We start from the raw sequence: 17,689 nt of genomic DNA on the forward strand, positions 1-17,689 counted from the left end.
ACAGCCATTCATGTGAACACTGCACCTGGGCTGCTTGTGTGAAGGAAATACGGCTGCAGTTACATTGATTAGGTTCAGGTATCAGTGTGCAAGAGCCCGTAATGTAAATTATTTTGGAAAAAAACTTTAACTAAAACATATGTACTGTGAGCCCTATTCCAGGCCAAAAGGCAATTTTGTTGCACTGGAAGAGCCCTTTACCCCCATCTATGCAGGACTGGCTTAACAACATGCATACCACCTTGCGTTATGAGAAATTTATATACCAACATAGAGGATGGCTGGCTAAATTTGACAAAATATGGGATGGCTGGCTTTGGATGAAGAAGAGAAGAAGCGCCTCTAAGTGCAGTATAGACAACTTTAATAGATAACAAATGTGGAACAACTCACATGTATCATGTGTAAAACAGGCTCATGTAATGCAGGCTCATGAAGATGGGAGAACGGCTGTGTCCATGCTATGACAGCCACGTCTGCACTCAGGGGATCGTGGTTGTAGGAGAAAAGCCGTCTGGCATGTGGAGTCTTCTAAAGATGGCATCTGGAACGCACGTTGAGGCACGACGTCGGCGTCAGCATAATGACGTACATGGACCAGCATGCATAGATTTGGATTCTGGGTCTGGCTCCAGTGGAGTTGGTGCTGCCTCATTTGTTAGGATATGGTTAGGCTGTTTAGTGGAGGGGTTGTCTCTCCAGGACAGTTCCAATTTCATATGGAATATAAATGGTCATAAATACTGTTCTAGTCTTGATGTTTATATTGGTTTTTGCCTTGTTTACTTACTAAAGAAAGGAGGGGGTGTTGATGTACAGTCTACTGCTTACCACTTCATTATTCTATACTTGTATGATTTCTCAGAATCTGTAACCTAATGCTGATTACCATCTTTATTGTACGCTGTTTCATGACACAAATATTTTGGAAAATGTACCTAAGTTTTGTTCAATAAACTCAGCATAGGTTGTATTGCATGAGACTATTTACAGTGACTTTAAATGGAATAGATCGGCCAAGCAGCAAAAATATGATTATCCTAGCCTGCCACTCATCTAGTGATGCAGGATCCCCTGTTTAAAGGCTCCCACCATTAAGATGGCTGTACAAACTCTCGCTGGAATTTGGTATCAAATAAGACATCTTCCTTACCAGAAAGGTTGACTGTGTCCATAAGTGGAAAATCCCCCCTAGCAGACTCATCTTCCCTTGTAGCATTGGCACAGTGCCCCCTACAGAGTGCCTGCACCTGTCTGCACACTATCACCAAGATTTAGCTCAGCAAGGTTCAGGTGATATTTGATCTAGAGAAACTTGTATAATGCAGTTTTTTGCATCTCAGTACTATTTCGTCCAGTCTCTGTCCAGCTACACCCTGTCTACATGCATGCACTATAGCAATGGCTACAGGTCTTTGCTTGCCATGGGCTTTCTGATGGTGACAACGGCATTACTTGCTTGTACGTTTATATTAGAGGCACATGTGACAATGTCAATGACAAAGAGAGTGGGAAACTACTCACAGAAATAAAAGGTCAATTGCATGTATTAGTCCAACAAGCCACTGGGCGCACATCTATCCACCAGGGCACAGCTTATGCGTTTGGAGGTGAGACCCTCTTCTTCAGAGCTGACGGACTTGTTGGACTGATACATGCAATTGACTTTTTATTTATGTGAGTAGTTTGGCATTCATCATTTTATTCATTAAAGTTTTATGGTAATACACTATGCTGGTGCACTTTCTTCATGTGTTTTTAGCTATGGTTTCTTCTCCGAATTGAAAAAAAGCAAAGCCTATTCAGTATTGGCATCAGAGTTGCTTGCGGTGGTTATATTTACATTATTGCATGACATGATTAAAGAGGAGCCTGCCCTGACTCTTGGTGTGGACTTATTTGGAGGGTTCTTTTCCCTGGAGCACAGACTTTTATATAATTTTCATTACATAAGAGTGGATTGGAGACAGGGCAATAGTGTGGCAACCTCATATAGGTACAAGGACCTTCATGACAGGACCAACAGGTATTATTTTAATGAGTGCTATAGATTTAAAAAATATTGAAAATGACTGATAAAGATTGTAAGATAATGTATTTGCATTTTAATTTATTTACCTTCATTTTAATTTGGTCTGGGGAAGAGTGATTGTGTTTCCATCTACCTCTAAAAAGGCTGCTTGCTACCACATGGGGTATGCAGTGATTATATATGCAGGAAATGATTTCACATCAAATAAAGTGATCTTTTACAGTGGATCAAAAACTATGTGGGTCTGTGCATAGCTTTTCCATGCCTGCTTTTTTCCCATTTGAGTTTTACTTCATTCCCCCATGGACATCTAACAAATTCATGGTGAGTGTCTTTCTGAATTCTTTATTTGTTCTTGAAGTTCCACCCATACCTGCCAGCTAGGGTGTGTTTTCTGGCAACTGAGATACCTGCAGTTCAGTCAGTGCAAAAAGTTAAATTGACAAATCTATTAATGTAACCGTCAGCTTGTAGTATGTCACAAATATTTATCAGTTTAAGATGAGACATGCATATTCCAGTCTTACCATCTGCTGTCACCTCTGCTTGAAGAATAAATCCATTACATTTCTTTTCAGAAGTCAGCAAAGAATAATAAACGGTCATTACCTGAAGCACAGATTGAAAAAAATGAACACCAGTATTAAAGTCATACATTGCAATCATTTTATGGCTTGCCCACTATTTGGGCTTCAAAAGATGTTTATATGTATTATACTACTATAATCAACTTTACAATAATAACATTATACCCATGTGTTGGGACATATTTTGTACACCATATTAACATATTTATAAGTGTAGTTAAACAATTAGCTCTGAAATTCCAAAAAAACAATTTTACTTTGGGCTTTGTGGCTGGTATCACTTATAGGCCAATGCTGTATTATAAACCATGTTTGACAGGAATTTGTTCATCTATAACTATTATGTACTTGTTATACAGAGAGGTAGCACAGAAGTAGGATTCTGAGATTGGAAGATATACCCCAGCAATGCTAGGAAATTACAGTTTATCTATTAGAAAATCAGCCTAAAGTAACATGTCAGTCTATATGTGCTGTATACAGTATTCATCAGTATGAGAACAAATGCAAAATAAAGTACACAAGTACTATGTAATATGAAAAGCATGTACCGTGTCAAAATAGCTTAATACAATCTTTCCCCTAATGGGCTCTAGAAACATTTGCATATAGTCCAATTTAAAATGGGTTTGTGAAATGTTTTTGTGCTTCATAATGTCCTAGTAGCTGTGAAAACTATATAAAAAGAAATGCTTTGCAGCACCAACTCATAATGGGAGCTTACCGTTACAGTGCACTCTCCACGTCCTGTTATATTAAAAGTGAGATCCCTGTTTGCCGGAATCTGAAACAAACTAAACATTACTTCATGCCTCAAACCTGAGAAAATATGTTATTTAACTACAATATTTATCCACATATATGGTCCAACATAACATGGACAGTAGGCTTATTCTTTGTCCAGGTTAAAGTGTTACTAAACCCACAACAGTAAAATCAGTCTGTATATGCAGTAAAGCATGCTTGTTATACTCAGTGTGGAACCTAAGGGGTTAATCCTCTGCATTTGAAAATTGCTGTTTGATCCTGACGTCTCTTATCCTCCACTTCTTCCAGTACCCCCTTCTTATCTCCTGATAAGAAATATCATCAACTCTGAGGAAGAGGTTGTGTCCTCGAAACGCGTTAGCCAGTTGGTCATCCAGGGTTCCATCGTATGGACTCAGATGTTGTTTGGATCATACATCTTGTTCAGTTTGACATGCCTGTGTTATTATGTCCATTGTGAGTATGATACCTATTTTGTTTCTTCAATAAATTATTTTAAACGATAATGCACTAGGTCAGTGCACCCTTTTTCTGTTTCTCCATTTGTATCCAGTGTATTTGGACCACCCCGGTCTGTTGAGGGCAGCAAGCAGTGCATATTCCAGAAAATTCCAGAACATTCATATTGGGTCTACTGAGTCCTTTTCTAGCGCAGGAGTAAAGTGTTTGTTGTCTAAGAAATATCATGTAGAGACACTGCACATGCTCAATTTGGTGTGTATGCTAGAGATGTTTTTTGTTCTCTTGGGAGAGTGCATGTGATCAGCACAGGGGCCAATCAGCACTGCCCAGAGATCAGTGGTTCTGCATCCTCCTAGAGAAAACTCCTAAAAACTTTAACCAATGCTCTGCTGAACACTGATAGAAGTCACAAGACTGCTCTAACTGCTGATGAGAAAACAGTTTATATTTACTAAAATAATTGCATTTCCATGTTCTGTGCACTGTGGGAGACCAGATATAGTAAATGCAGGGTCCTGGGTTTAGTAACACTTTAACACATAGTATGATGTTTCCTTTTGTAGATACATAAGTACAATTTCCCTTTAAGTCTGCACCAAGTTGTCATATTTCCTAGGCCTAAATAAGCACCAGATGTGGCTACTACCTTATCACAGGATAATCTGCATTTTTAATGGCTTACCTGATAAGATGTAAAAAGAGACCACATTTCTAATACACTGCTCAAAAAAATTAAAGGAACACTTTTGAATCAGAGTATAGCATCAAGTCCATTAAACTCCTGGGTTATTGATCTGGTAAGTTAAGTAGCAGAGGGGGTTGTTAATCACTTTAAGCTGCTTTGGTGTTAATGAAATAAAAACAGGTACACTAGATGTGCAACAATGAGACGACCCCCAAAACAGGTGGAAGCCATTGATGTTTTTTTCCTTACTCATCTTTTCTGACTGTTTTTCACTAGTTTTGCATTTGGCTAGGGTCAGTGTCACTATTGATAGCATGAGGCGATACCTGGATCCTACAGAGGTTGCACAGGCAATCCAACTCCTCCAGGATGGCACATCAATATGTGCCATTGCCAGAAAATTTGCTATGTCTCCCCGCACAGTCTCAAAAGCATGGAGGAGATTCCAGGAGACAGACAGTTACTCTAGGAGAGCTGGACAGGGCCGTAGAAGGTCTTTAACCCATCAGAAGGACCAATATCTGCTCCTTTGTGCAAGGAGGAACAGGATGAACACTGCCAAAGCCCTACAAAATTACCTCCAGCAGACTACTGGTGTGAATGTCTCTGACCAAACAATCAGAAGCAGACTTCATGAGGGTGGCCTGTGGGCTCAACATCCTCGAGTGGGCCCTGTGCTCACTGGACAGCACCATAGAGCTTGATTGGCATTTGCCATTGAACACCAGAATTGGCAGGTCCACCACTAGCGCCCTGTACTTTTCACAGACGAGAGCAGGTTCACCCTGAGCACATGTGACAGACGTGAAAGGGTCTGGAGAAGCCGTGAAAAATGTTATGCTGCCTGTAACATCATTCAGCATGACAGTTTTGGTGGTTGGTCAGTGATGGTCTGGGGAGGCATATCTACAGAGGGATGTAAAGACCTCTACAGGCTAGACAATGGCACCCTGACTGCCATTAGGTATCGGGATGAAATCCTTGGACTCATTGTTCAGTGGGTCCTGGGGGATTCCTCCTGGTGCACAACAATACCCAGCCTCATGTGGCAAGAGTATGCAGGCAGTTCCTGGAGGATGAAGGAATTGATTCCATTGCATGGCCCCCACGCTCGCCTGACCTAAATCCAATAGAACACCTCTGGGATATCATGTTTCAGTCCATCCAACACTGCCAGGTTGCACCTCAGACTTTCCAGGAGCTCAGTGATGCCCTGGCCAAGATCTGGGAGGAAATACCCCAGGACACCATCCATCGTCTCATTAGGAGCATGCCCCGACATTGTCAGGCATGCATACAAGCACATGGGGGCCATACAAACTACTAAGTACCATTGTGAGTTGCTGCAATGACATGTCAGCAAAATAGACTAGCCTGCTGCATCATTTTTTCACTTTGATTTTCAGGGTGTCCTTTAATTCAGTCCTCTGTAGGTTGATAGTTTTCGATTCCATCAAATGATGGGGCATCCTTATGTTCCCAACACATTACCCAGTCCATATCAGTATAGATATCCAGCATGATAATTTTTCCCCCATTGATATCTGATTTGTTTTCAATTGTTCCATTATTTATTTTGAGCAGTGTACTTTGTTTTTAAATATCTGAAAACTCAAGTTGTTTTCATCATAAAACAAGAACTTTAGACACTGTTATAACATTTTGATTATTACCACTCTTCCTGCTTTTCTTACAACAAGAGATTCCACTAACCCCTTCATTATATAATACAGAAAACAAGATGGCTTACTAAAAGGGAAAGTAGAATGAAATAAAATATTTGTTTACTTTAAACCTCCAAATAAGTAAAAAAAAAAAAAAGGAACTTCTCAAGAACATGGCTGTATGTATGAAATGAACTTTAGTAGAACTTTTACCCACAAATGGTCTAAGTTCACGCCCTACCTGTGGACATTTATTCAAGAAGTACTGAACATTAGCATTGCATGTCGAAGCTGAAGTTATGCATCTGCACCTATCTCGAATGAATGAGGATGCCTATAGACATGAGATAACAACCCCTGATATAGCCATAATATAAGCAAAGACTCCTTCCTGCACAGGAATGACGCAAGAGCTCCCGTTTATAGCCAAACAAGTATGCCCTGTCATTTGACTAGGGCAGCACAAAACATAAATATGCAACTGCTGATAGCAGCCACGGAACTGAAGCAAAATCTTTTTATCTGGGACATGGGTAGCAATATAAACTTGAGAAGTTAATATACTCTCCCATCCTAACTAATACAAAAATACAAAGTTGTGGCTTGTGTAGCCAGGTGCCAGCTATATCATTATGCCATTCTGGGAAATTTACAAACAAGACTATGGTTAATTATTTTCCTTCTAGTGCCCAGTACTGGGACTGCTACATCACTTCCTGTTAGCAGAGTAGATTCAGTTTTTCTAACAGCAAATGATCTTGGGACCTGTAGTCCTATAGTCAATACATCCTGTAATCCTGAGTGCCGAATGAACTACAACTACCAGAGAGCTGGTGAACGAGGAGGATGCTGGGAAAGCAGATACATTCCACAGCAAGGAACTGGAACTCTTGGAAACAGGATTCAGAGCTGAACACAGGGGGACTTCCATTCTCCTCCAGAGATAGATTACTGGCCTACTACAATGGGACTCTGTACATCAGTTCAGCACAGCGGTGACACTGGTCGCCACACCAGCATTTGGACTGTCACTGTCCTGTCTTCACACAGACATCTCTGCTCCCACGCTGACAGGCCTTCATATGGTAATGCTGCACATCCCTGCAAACAGTCAAGAGCCTGTACTAGAACTCTCGTTCCTAGGAGGCCATGTTATCCATGGGATTGGTGAACAGGCGGCTGCCCAATCTCTTTCTGTCATTGCTCTAGTGACACTGCATGCAGACATCTTTACACCTCAGTTACCACGAGTACGAGACCTTTCCCTTGAGCAGTGCCATGGTTTACCCGTTTAACTTCATTGAATTACCAGTATTCACTAATGCTTGTGGGCCCCACCATTGCTAGCAGAAGACAGGGATATCATCATATCAGAAACTTTATATATCGCAGTTGTAATCTCTAGTTAAAGGGATCTTTTCTCTTCTAAGGCCATTGTTGTTCAACTTAGGGTACTTATATCTATTTATGCCAGAGTATGCATTTTTCATAATTCTCTGCATGCTTTGTTGTAGCGCCGGTGGCACAACAGGATCTGTTTTACCAGTGTTCTGCTTTTATACATTAACTGGGGTTGTATATCCTAAATCCATTATTCCTGTAGCCTACTCTTTTGAACAAGTCTAAGTCCTCATGCACACTGGACGTTTTTACAGCTGCTGTTTTTGGCTTTTGATGTTTTTTTCTACCACCAGTAAACTCCCCAGCATGTTATCCAATGTGTTCATGCACATATAGACTGTAATCAGCGTTTTTTGGCAGAGACGTTTTTTGACTGGAAAAAAAACCCAGGACTAGGAGTGTTTTAGCTTTAAAAACGCTCTTACACTGAAAAACGCAGTAAAGCATAGTAAATCACGGCAAACCAGCATTTTTGGACTTTTTTTTTACTACAAAGAAAATTTTGGGGGGTGAAAAAAACCTCTAAAAAACGCTAAAAACACAAATGCGAAAAATTGTGTAAAAACGCAGCAAAACACTGCTAAACGCTAATTAAAAAACACTGACTTTTTTAACGTGACTTTACACAGCTAACGTTACCAGCATTATGAAAATGCCCAGTGTGCATGGAGCCTTATATAGAGGTGTTACTAAAGAACTGTTTCTCTTGCATTATTATGAAATACTATTGAAATATGTCTGTACCCAGAGTGTCGGAAATATGGGGAGGTTTGCAAGGTCAGGTCAATCACTGGAGACAAGTATGGCTGGTTTAGGTAAGAAATAGTTAAAAGTATGAAAGAGGTGCTTACATATTTTGTCCCCTTTCTCATTATTTGATGTAAGTGGTCTGATTCTTTATTACTGTTCTAAATTAGGAGTGGACTCTCCTAAAATAAAGAGAAAGGGTGCCTGCTGCTGGTGGAGGAGGGAGAAAGTCATTCTGCAGAGACTGCCCTAAAGCACTTTTCTGCCATATATGATATTAAAGTATGGTTTTACAATTTTTAAAAAAAAATTTGTATAAGGCCTGGAGTTGATGGTTGGACTCAATCCACTCATACAACTGAATTTGGATATATACCTGTACTGCGCATTCTAATATCGGCTTCAATGCTGGTGCACTCATATTACATCTTTTGATTCATAGGTCTCAATTTTCCTGTTGCTGGAGGATTGGGGTGCGGTCAGAAGGGGGTGTTCCTATGGTTAACCTTTTTTTACCTTTATTGTTGATCTTATGCCTTAAAATAGTATTAAATTCTTAACATTTTTAAGTTAACACACTGAGCACAATTCCCAGAGAAACTGTTTGTTAAAATTCTTACCCCAGCACTTGCTATTTGCAAGTTTCAATGCTGCTGGCTTCTGATCCTTTGGTGCTGATTCCCATAACTTACAGTTTTCACAGTAAAGAGTTAACCGTGGACAGTGTAGTCTCAAAAGTCTGTTAGCTTGGAGAAAGTAGGAGGAGGGGAGCACCTTGTCATCTTAGGCTACAGGGCTGTGTGTTTCTATTGATGTACACAGCATAGGGAGAAACAACTTTTGTCCCTGCATGAAAGGGTGGCTGCATGGGAAACTGCAAGAGGAACCACCCAGAAACAGGATACCTAGGGCAGAAGCCTTGACACCAGGTTAAACTAGAACATAGTCAAGGATTAAAAGATAAAGCAGCTGCATACCCAGTAAGGTATATCCAGAACTCCTAATTGTTGGGGAAAGTGTGTGTGTTGGTGCAGGAGGAGTTTTTTCAAAATTGTACTTCTAAATGTTTTGTACTATGGCAGCACCCAAATATTGCAGCATTCCCCTTTAAGTGTCAACATTTCTAACAGCATCTGTTTGCAAAGCAAGATCATCAGCTCACTCCCTCCCTTCCTTATTTCCTGTGTAAAGATGTGTTCCAGTCTGCAGCTGGCACCCTTATTTTCAGCTGAAGATAGTTTATCTAAATGTAAAACCGCAAGGCCATATCCTGAACTGCTTAGAAAGTCTTTTAAATGTACAGAAAGTGAAAGAGGAAATATATGCATTGTGACGTAATTGCTGATATGGATACCCTGTAAGATGCTTCTCAAGGCACTTAGCTTACAGACACTGGTCTAGCTAAGTCCCAGCTGATAAATAAAAAGTTTGTTTTCTTCAAGTTCATGTCCAGAGTTTTACCTGGAATTCCCAAAGTTGCCACTGCAGAACCCCTATCTTAACTTCACTAGTCCAGACAATAGCCTTTTGTATTATTATTATTATTATTATTACTACAGGTACTTATGTAGTGCCGACTATAAAAAAAAATAATAAAAAAAAATATCACTCATAAGCAGGACTATATGTATCATGGACTCATTTGTAAAACTCTACCAACTTCTATCAATGACAGTCCCCCACTAAAAATACGCTATATAAACTACATGACTTTTGAATTCCAAAGCAGGATCATCCAACACCTACCTTATTTGTTCTCTCCAAATACGCATCCTTGTTTTCAATAGTATATGCCAAAAGGTCTGCTCTTTCTCCTCCAACAAGTTTTACAGTCAAATTTATGTCTGTGTCAGAGGCAACATCAGTTTTGTATTGAGTTAGGGCTTGCAGTGCTACCACAGTGGTCTAAAATTAGAGTGAAAATAGGGTGTTAAAAACAAAAGCATTTCAGTAATAACCTAACTGGTGTTATCAAATATATATAAATGGTTAAATGTAGTATGTATTGTGAGAAAAGAGCACACAGTTTATTACAGTATATGTGTGTGGGGCCATTATGGTAGTGTGTGATCAGAAGTTGACATAGCCTTTTAGTCAATTTTTTAAAAACAATGGGAGAAATTAACAAAGAGTTGTGCAAAGACAAGCTTGCAGGACACTTCTAAATTTAGAACATTGAGCAGATGCTTCTCCTAATTAACAAAAGGGGTGCAAGCCCTTTTTTCACAGCCACAGAATAGAGAACTGACCGCTTCAAATTAACAGATACAGCACACACCTCAGAGAACAGAGAGAACAGAAGCTGGAGCTGAATGCTCTGATCTCTCTACCCACCCCTCACTCAGCTCAGAGCAGGAGGGAGAAAAAAAGTGTTAACCCTGTAGGCTCTGCTCATGTGGTGTATGCACTGCACGGACAGAGAGAGGCATGTAGTGTAATCGCTGCACAGGCAGAAAGACGGATGTGAGTTGTCTTACAGTTCACATCCTATACAGGTCCTGCCTGGAGGGAATCTGCAGCAGTTTTCTATATGATAAACTGCCGTATTTCCTTCGTTAATCAGGTGCAGACCTGCACTACTTTCTGTTTCACTCAAACAGGTCTTTCTACTCTGGTAATGCGGTGCACCCAAATTTTGACAGTTTCCTGAAAAGCCCTGCAATTGCAGGCCGGTTGAAGCGGCCCAATTAACTTGAATAGGTTGCGTCCAGTGGCGGTACTGTTTAGCAAATGCAAAAGGGGGTGTCATTTTTACTGCGGCACATATCATCACAGCCGCAGTATGTATAAAACCCCCTCCTGTTGCTTTCTAAGTCTAAGGGGGGCAGTCAAATCATAGCTCAACCGCCCCCATGAATGCAAGTGCAAATATTAAAAAGAGGCCTTGTCACCAACTTAAAACATTGCAGGTATAAGCACAGAAAAATAAAGTATTGTAAGCGGTTTTCCTTTTCACAAACAATTTTGCAAATGTCTTCAAACCACTCCAGTCAATTACCAAGCACAGCCACAACTCTCCCTCTGTCCCACTATGTCTTAGCCCTCTTACTGGGAGTGCAGGGGTGTGTTTACCACAAGGCAAACAAGGCATTTGCCTAGGGTGGAATTTCTCGGGGGCAGCACTGCCCCTCGGAAGAATGGATGGAAGAAGGGACACATGCGGCATGGGGAGCAGGTGGGTTCCAAGAGAGGCTGTGTGTTTCATGATGGTGTATGCACAGCCCAACTCTTGTTCCCGGGGATGTCCGGAGCTGTTAAGGTGAGTGTCTCTCTCTCGCCATAGGGGATGGTGGCTGGTGTATGGGGGGGCAGTGGTAGTGAAAGGCTCTCTCGGGTGGGAAGCAGGGGTATTTTTGGTCAATGTCAGGCTCTCTCTGTGGGGGGCGCCAATGTTCTTGTTGCCTAGGCCAGCACAAAACCTAAATACACCACTGTGGGAGTGTCTAATTACTTGGTGTGCTGTTGACAGGGTCTCTTTAATCCTTATAGTATTTGGCAATAAGTAGTGTGTATCTGATGGAGAATATTTTAAAGCAAATCTCCATGTTTAATTTTACTTTAACCAATTAAGCTGCAGGCCAATATTGTCACTTCTGTCATACATGTGAAACTCAACATTTTCATTTTTGCAAGAAAATTTCTTAGAACCCCCAAACATTATATATTTTTTAAGCAGAGGCCGTAGAGGATAAAATGGTGGACATTGCAATTTTTTTATGTCACACAGTATTTACGCAATGGTTTTTCAAACAAAATTATTTTGTGAAAAAATACACTTGCTCTGAATTTTAGTGCACACAAACACAATATAACACCCATATTTTGGTAAAATATAAAAGATGATGTTACGCCGAGTAAATAAATACTGAACATGGTACACTTTAAAATTGAGCATGCCCGTGGAATGGTGACAAACTACAGACCATTAATTATCCCTAGGCAACACTTTTTTAGCTATATGTAGGGGGAATTATTTCCAATGACCCCAAGTGTTGGGAGCATTCTTCCCACTGACCATCACATTAATGTATGATGAGCTGTACATAAAGTAATTTTTAGCAGGGGTTCCTTGAATCTGGAAAGTTATTTCAAGGGTTCCTCTGTTTTGAAAAGGTTGCGAAAGGCTGCTTATCAGGTTAGCACTTTAGATTAACACATGAGGTCTGGTGCTAGAATTTTTGCTCTTACTCTGACATTCACGATGATACCTCACACCAGGGGCGGACTGTCCATTTGGAAACTCAGGCACTGCCCGAGGGCCAGGGGTCAGTAGGGGGCCCCATGAGATGCCCCTGATACCTTTTTCATAGGCTTTTTTAAGTTTGAGCAAGGACACAGGGGCCCCATGATCCCCTATTTCCCGGGGCCCCAAGAGTTGACAGTCCGCCCCTGCCTCACACTGTACCTTTTCATCACTTTTATTGCTAAAACAAGGGATAAACAACATGCCTTGTGATAGCATGGGCCATGACAGGTCCTTTTTATGGAGAGGGGTCTATGAGACCCCCAACTCTCTCCTCTGGTCTCCAAAGCAACAGATAAAACTAAGATCAGTTTGATATGATGCAGCACAAGCCAACTATGGCTTTTAAAGAAAAGAACCGGAAACCTGAAGTGACGCAATCCTTGTTGCTTCCGGTTTCTGATGGCACACAGTGGGAGGAACAAGATCAATTCCTTTCACTGAGTTTGGGGAAACTGATGCCACCAGTGGCATCCCAACCAGGCTCCCCATTGCTTGGGAGAGCCTGGTAAAGGCGGTGGCAGAGGGAGGGGGGTGGGACCACCTTCTGCCACCTGTAAACGTATTCCAGCGGGTTTTTACTTGCTTGAATTACTTTTACAGTGAAGGAAACCACCGACAGAAGAAAATTTTATTTTGATCATTGCTGCAGTTGCAGTGATGACAGATATCACCCTTCCATTCCAGCGACGTACTGGTACATCACTGGTTGACAAGTGGTTTAGTTTGTTTGGACCAAAATGGTACAGTCCATTCAATTTGCATCAACTCAGCCATGCCCTTGTACTACATACTTCATAGTAAATTTAAATGAGACTGTACAATGAGAATGTTCTGTATAGTGTACGATAGCTATGCATATGCATCAATCAAGACATGAGTATGCAAAAAAGAAATCAATTTTTGTATTGTTTGAAGAACTGAGGAAATAAAAAAATAAAAAACACACACACAATATATATACATATATATATATATATAATATATATATATATTATACACTGTATAAATATATATACCGTACATATTTTCTTTTAATGACAAAGTGAAAATTAATCAATATAAGTTGACAGCTAGTTATTAATGAAAAGTCACCTGTGTAGATTTGTAGCCTCCTCCAAAATCCCTTTTGCTTACAAGCCAATTGGCTATTTTCTGAGCTTGCTCATATTTTTTCAGTTTCAGTTTTTGAAGTAGGGCATAGCCAGTAGCTTCCACAGTAAAATGATCTGAATTCTCAACTATCCAGACAGTACCATCTTTTTAAAAAAAGAAAAAAGCAGAGATACATTAGTTTAATGACTTACATGGAATGATCAATACATTTATAATAGAGTGTTTAAGAAAGTAAAGACATGGCATCTTTGCACCTTTTCTTTCCCAGCATAAAGTCCTCAAGTGACCTGAAGTCAAGTGATGAATTGTATCTGTGCAGTTATTTGCTATTCAATGAGAAACAAATACTGAGAAATATTAAGTGTATTCTTCACTAAGAGAATACAATAAAGGGAATGTTTGTAGTTTTGTATATTTTGACTTTTTGACTTACGGAATCTGGAGAGTGCAAAATCTGGTGCAGCTGTGCATGGTAGCCATTCGGCTTTTAACTTCAGCTTGCTCAATTAAATGAAATAAAAAACTGGAAGCTGATGTGTACAGCTGCACCAGATTTTGCAGTTTTAGTAAATCAATAGTAGTAAATCATAGGCCTCTGGGTATTTAGCCCTGATGCATGACGCTTTGGCATTTAGCTGCAGGCAGAACACACAGTCCAGCCCTGCTGCAAGCTTCCTGTCAAAGGCTATGAGAGGCTGACAGTTGCTGTGACTAGATGAGGATGTATGGTGCATCTAAAGTTAGGAACATTTAGGGGCAATATTGGCCCAAGGACAAATGCTAGTAACAAAGGAAGTCTACATTCCGAGCATACATCCCTGGGCACATACTGCCCTAAATATTAGTACTGTTAGGTACAACAAGGCTGGACAATACATCACATGACAAGAACATTATCAGAAGGGCCCTGTGAGCCCTCTGCCTGGAGCTAAACATCAAAGCTTCAAGCACCGAGGCTAAATGCCTAGTGGGCATGAGGAATTATGGTCAGGGCTAAATAAATAGAATTTGAGAAATTGAAATCAAGTTATTATAAAATATGGTAAATAAATATTGTGTATTTTCATATTCACCAACAAGTGGCGTTTTCTGAGTTCCTTTCGCATGTTTCCTAGCTCTTCAAACTGTCACTTACATTATCAAGAGTGTGACAGAGCAGTGACTCAACTAGAGCTTCATTGGATGTTTTAATATGACATCCTGATCATATGGGTGTGTATCCAAGACCAACCGTTGGGTTTTAAATATAAGCAGTTTGTTTAGTTACGAATCGAAATTTGGTAGAAGTTTGCATTATTTGGACATTCAAATGTATCCAAATCTCCAAATCACAATAGCAACAAATTTCAACGAATCCAAAATATTTTAAAACAAAAACAGCAAATTCATTCAGATTCATTCATTTCATTCAGATGACATGATGCGATAGTTTGGGCCTTTTATTAGTGTTTGAAGCATCCAAAATAACATAGTGACATAACGAATTATCTGAATTGATTCAAATCCATTCCTTTTTTATTCTAGTGAGTATAACGTGAATATTGTAAAAGATTATTTTTGTATTGGGGTTGAACTTCAGAGAGGGGAATGAATTCAACATAACAAATTAATACGTATTAATTGGTTATGATAAAATGAATATAGCCCAACTGTATCTTACATGATGTGTTGTATGATGCTGTCTAATGTTTATGGCTCCTGATAAGTGACATGTTTTCCATGTATCCGGTTATGTGATATGTATATTGTTCATTGTACATTGCTTACATATGGTAATAAAACTCTTAAAAAAAGTTTAACTAAACTAACATAAGAATTACAGAACTTCCAAAAATACAAATCAATTCGGAACAACGAATATATACTCTCCAAAAATGACAAATTGTTCCAAATAGAATTGTTCTAACAGAATGATAATGAAGAAATGAAATTATTTACCTTACAAATAAAATAGAAACAAAACAAAATGCATTTTATCGTGGACATCTCTACTACGTAAGTTTTATGGAAAATTTAAAATTAATGCTTATAATTTGAGGTTTACAGTTATTTATCATCAGCAAAGACTTATGTTTCTGGATGTGGAAATATTTTTGAATGAAGATGGAGAGCTGGGGTCATCCTTATTTAGGAAACCCTCGGCTGGCAGCACCATTTTACATGCCTCAAGTTCACATCCTGAAACGTTTATACAAAAACGTATCCCTGATAGATATACTTAAGGGCGCAATATAACTTTATAAAGGATGTGGACTTCATAAGAGGAGCTAAAGCCCTACAGGAACGACACTTGAAGAGAGGCTATAGTAAAACAACTCTAAAAAAGAGCCTCCAATCAAGTTAAAGGACAGCTCCTCCCTTTTTTTTAAACACCGAAGAAAACAACTTCCCAAACTACACACATTATTCCTAGATTTTCTAGATAATACAACAGAGTCAGAAAAATCTATAATAAATATTGATATTTAATAACTTCATATGAAATCATATGAAAATACATTAAAGCACATCTGGAAACCACATTCAAAAGATGTCAGTCACTTAGGAACCTCCTCGTTAAAAGCCACTAGCTTTCACCGGAGAAGAGAGGTATATCTCTCTTCCATTACACACTCCAATCTGAATTGGTGTTTACTAAATCTACTCTCTGGTCAAATTGGTAAGGGAACTAAACCTATCTATTACAGACGCTCAGTGGCTTAAAGCTATTAAATGTCATTACTCTTTCTCCAGGTGCTCGACCCACTGGGAACTGGCACAGAAAATCCATCTTAGATGGTATCTGACTCCCTACACCATAGCTAAATTTTCTAAGGAGGGCTCCAATCTCTGCTGGAGAGGATGCAAGCAAGTTGCGACATTGATCCACATGTTTTGGACCTGCCCTATTATTGTAGGGTATTGGTCCCAAGTAATTACATTAGTGAAACGAATAACTGGCATCCTTAACAAAATTACAGTAGAACAGGCTCTCCTAAGTGTAAATATGAATAACTGACCCTCATCCATGAAACCTATCACATTGAGTATTCTAGCTACAACGCGCCTCATAATTGTTAGAAAATGGAAATCTGCAAATGTCCCTACCATAACAGAAATTAAGCAACATTTAGATGTAATGTATGAATATGAACAAATAATGGCATATAAAGATGGTTCTGCTGATTATTTTCATAAACGTTGGCATTCTTGGAAGCAATTTAGGCCTTCAGTTGACTGATCTGCTTGTCAGAGGGCGTAATTGGAGGCCATCCCGCCATTTCACTGATTACTGATGTATAGTTAATGTGCTATTAATCTCATTCTGTATTGCCATAGAATATGCAAGCCTGATATATGTATAAGCGATATCCTCTTTACTCTGGTCGTCGTTTTGATCCTTTTCTTTTTAGATATATTACTTTTCCCATGTTGGGAAATATCTTTGTTTGTAACTTTTCTATACCCTATATGCTGTCTTTTTCTTGAAGGAAAAGCTAATAAAGATTATGAGAAATAAAAGTCACTGGCTTTAATAACTGGTACAGTCCTGTAAAGGAAATGCAATCATTGTTGGTTCATTTCAAAGTGTCAGGAAGTGATTCTCTCTAACAGCCAAATATGGAAACCTAAACATCGAATAACATGCCAAACAGTAGGTGTAGTATATTTAATTAAATGTACATGCAGTGCATTCTATGTTGGCAAAATGAAACACTCCTTTTTTAAATGCATCAGGGACCATACAACATTAATTGCAAAAACCAAAATGGAAACTCTATTTATCAGGCACAACGGGCTATATTATAACTTTGATTTGTCTACCGTAACTTTTCACCCTCAAACATGTCTTAAGGGTAATATTAATAAAACTTTGTTGCAGCTAAAAACTAGATGAAATTATACTTTACGAACTACACAATGCCCAGATCTCAATGAGTCGCTCAGTTATAAACCATTTTTGTAGGGTTACCCTTGCTTACCAAGTTGTTTCAGCCATTTTCT

At 39.4% G+C, this 17,689-nt stretch overlaps 1 protein-coding gene across 1 annotated transcript in view; it reads right to left on the reverse strand.

Annotated features, from left to right (window-relative positions):
* The window catches only part of LOC149459884 (complement C3-like), a 230,222-nt gene that overhangs the window by 44,911 nt on the left and 167,622 nt on the right, over nt 1-17,689 (reverse strand). Inside the window, exons 29-32 of the mRNA XM_089680584.1 lie at nt 13,685-13,848; nt 10,093-10,251; nt 3,344-3,403; nt 2,560-2,641 (exon numbers count right to left, since the gene is read on the reverse strand). Coding sequence (XP_089536710.1) covers nt 2,560-2,641; nt 3,344-3,403; nt 10,093-10,251; nt 13,685-13,848 — 465 coding nt within the window. The remainder of the gene's footprint in view (nt 1-2,559; nt 2,642-3,343; nt 3,404-10,092; nt 10,252-13,684; nt 13,849-17,689) is intronic.

Source organism: Staurois parvus, unplaced genomic scaffold (genome assembly GCF_062004578.1).
Source record: "Staurois parvus isolate SC_StPar_1 unplaced genomic scaffold, SC_StPar_1.0 ptg000244l, whole genome shotgun sequence".
NCBI lineage: Eukaryota > Metazoa > Chordata > Amphibia > Anura > Ranidae > Staurois > Staurois parvus.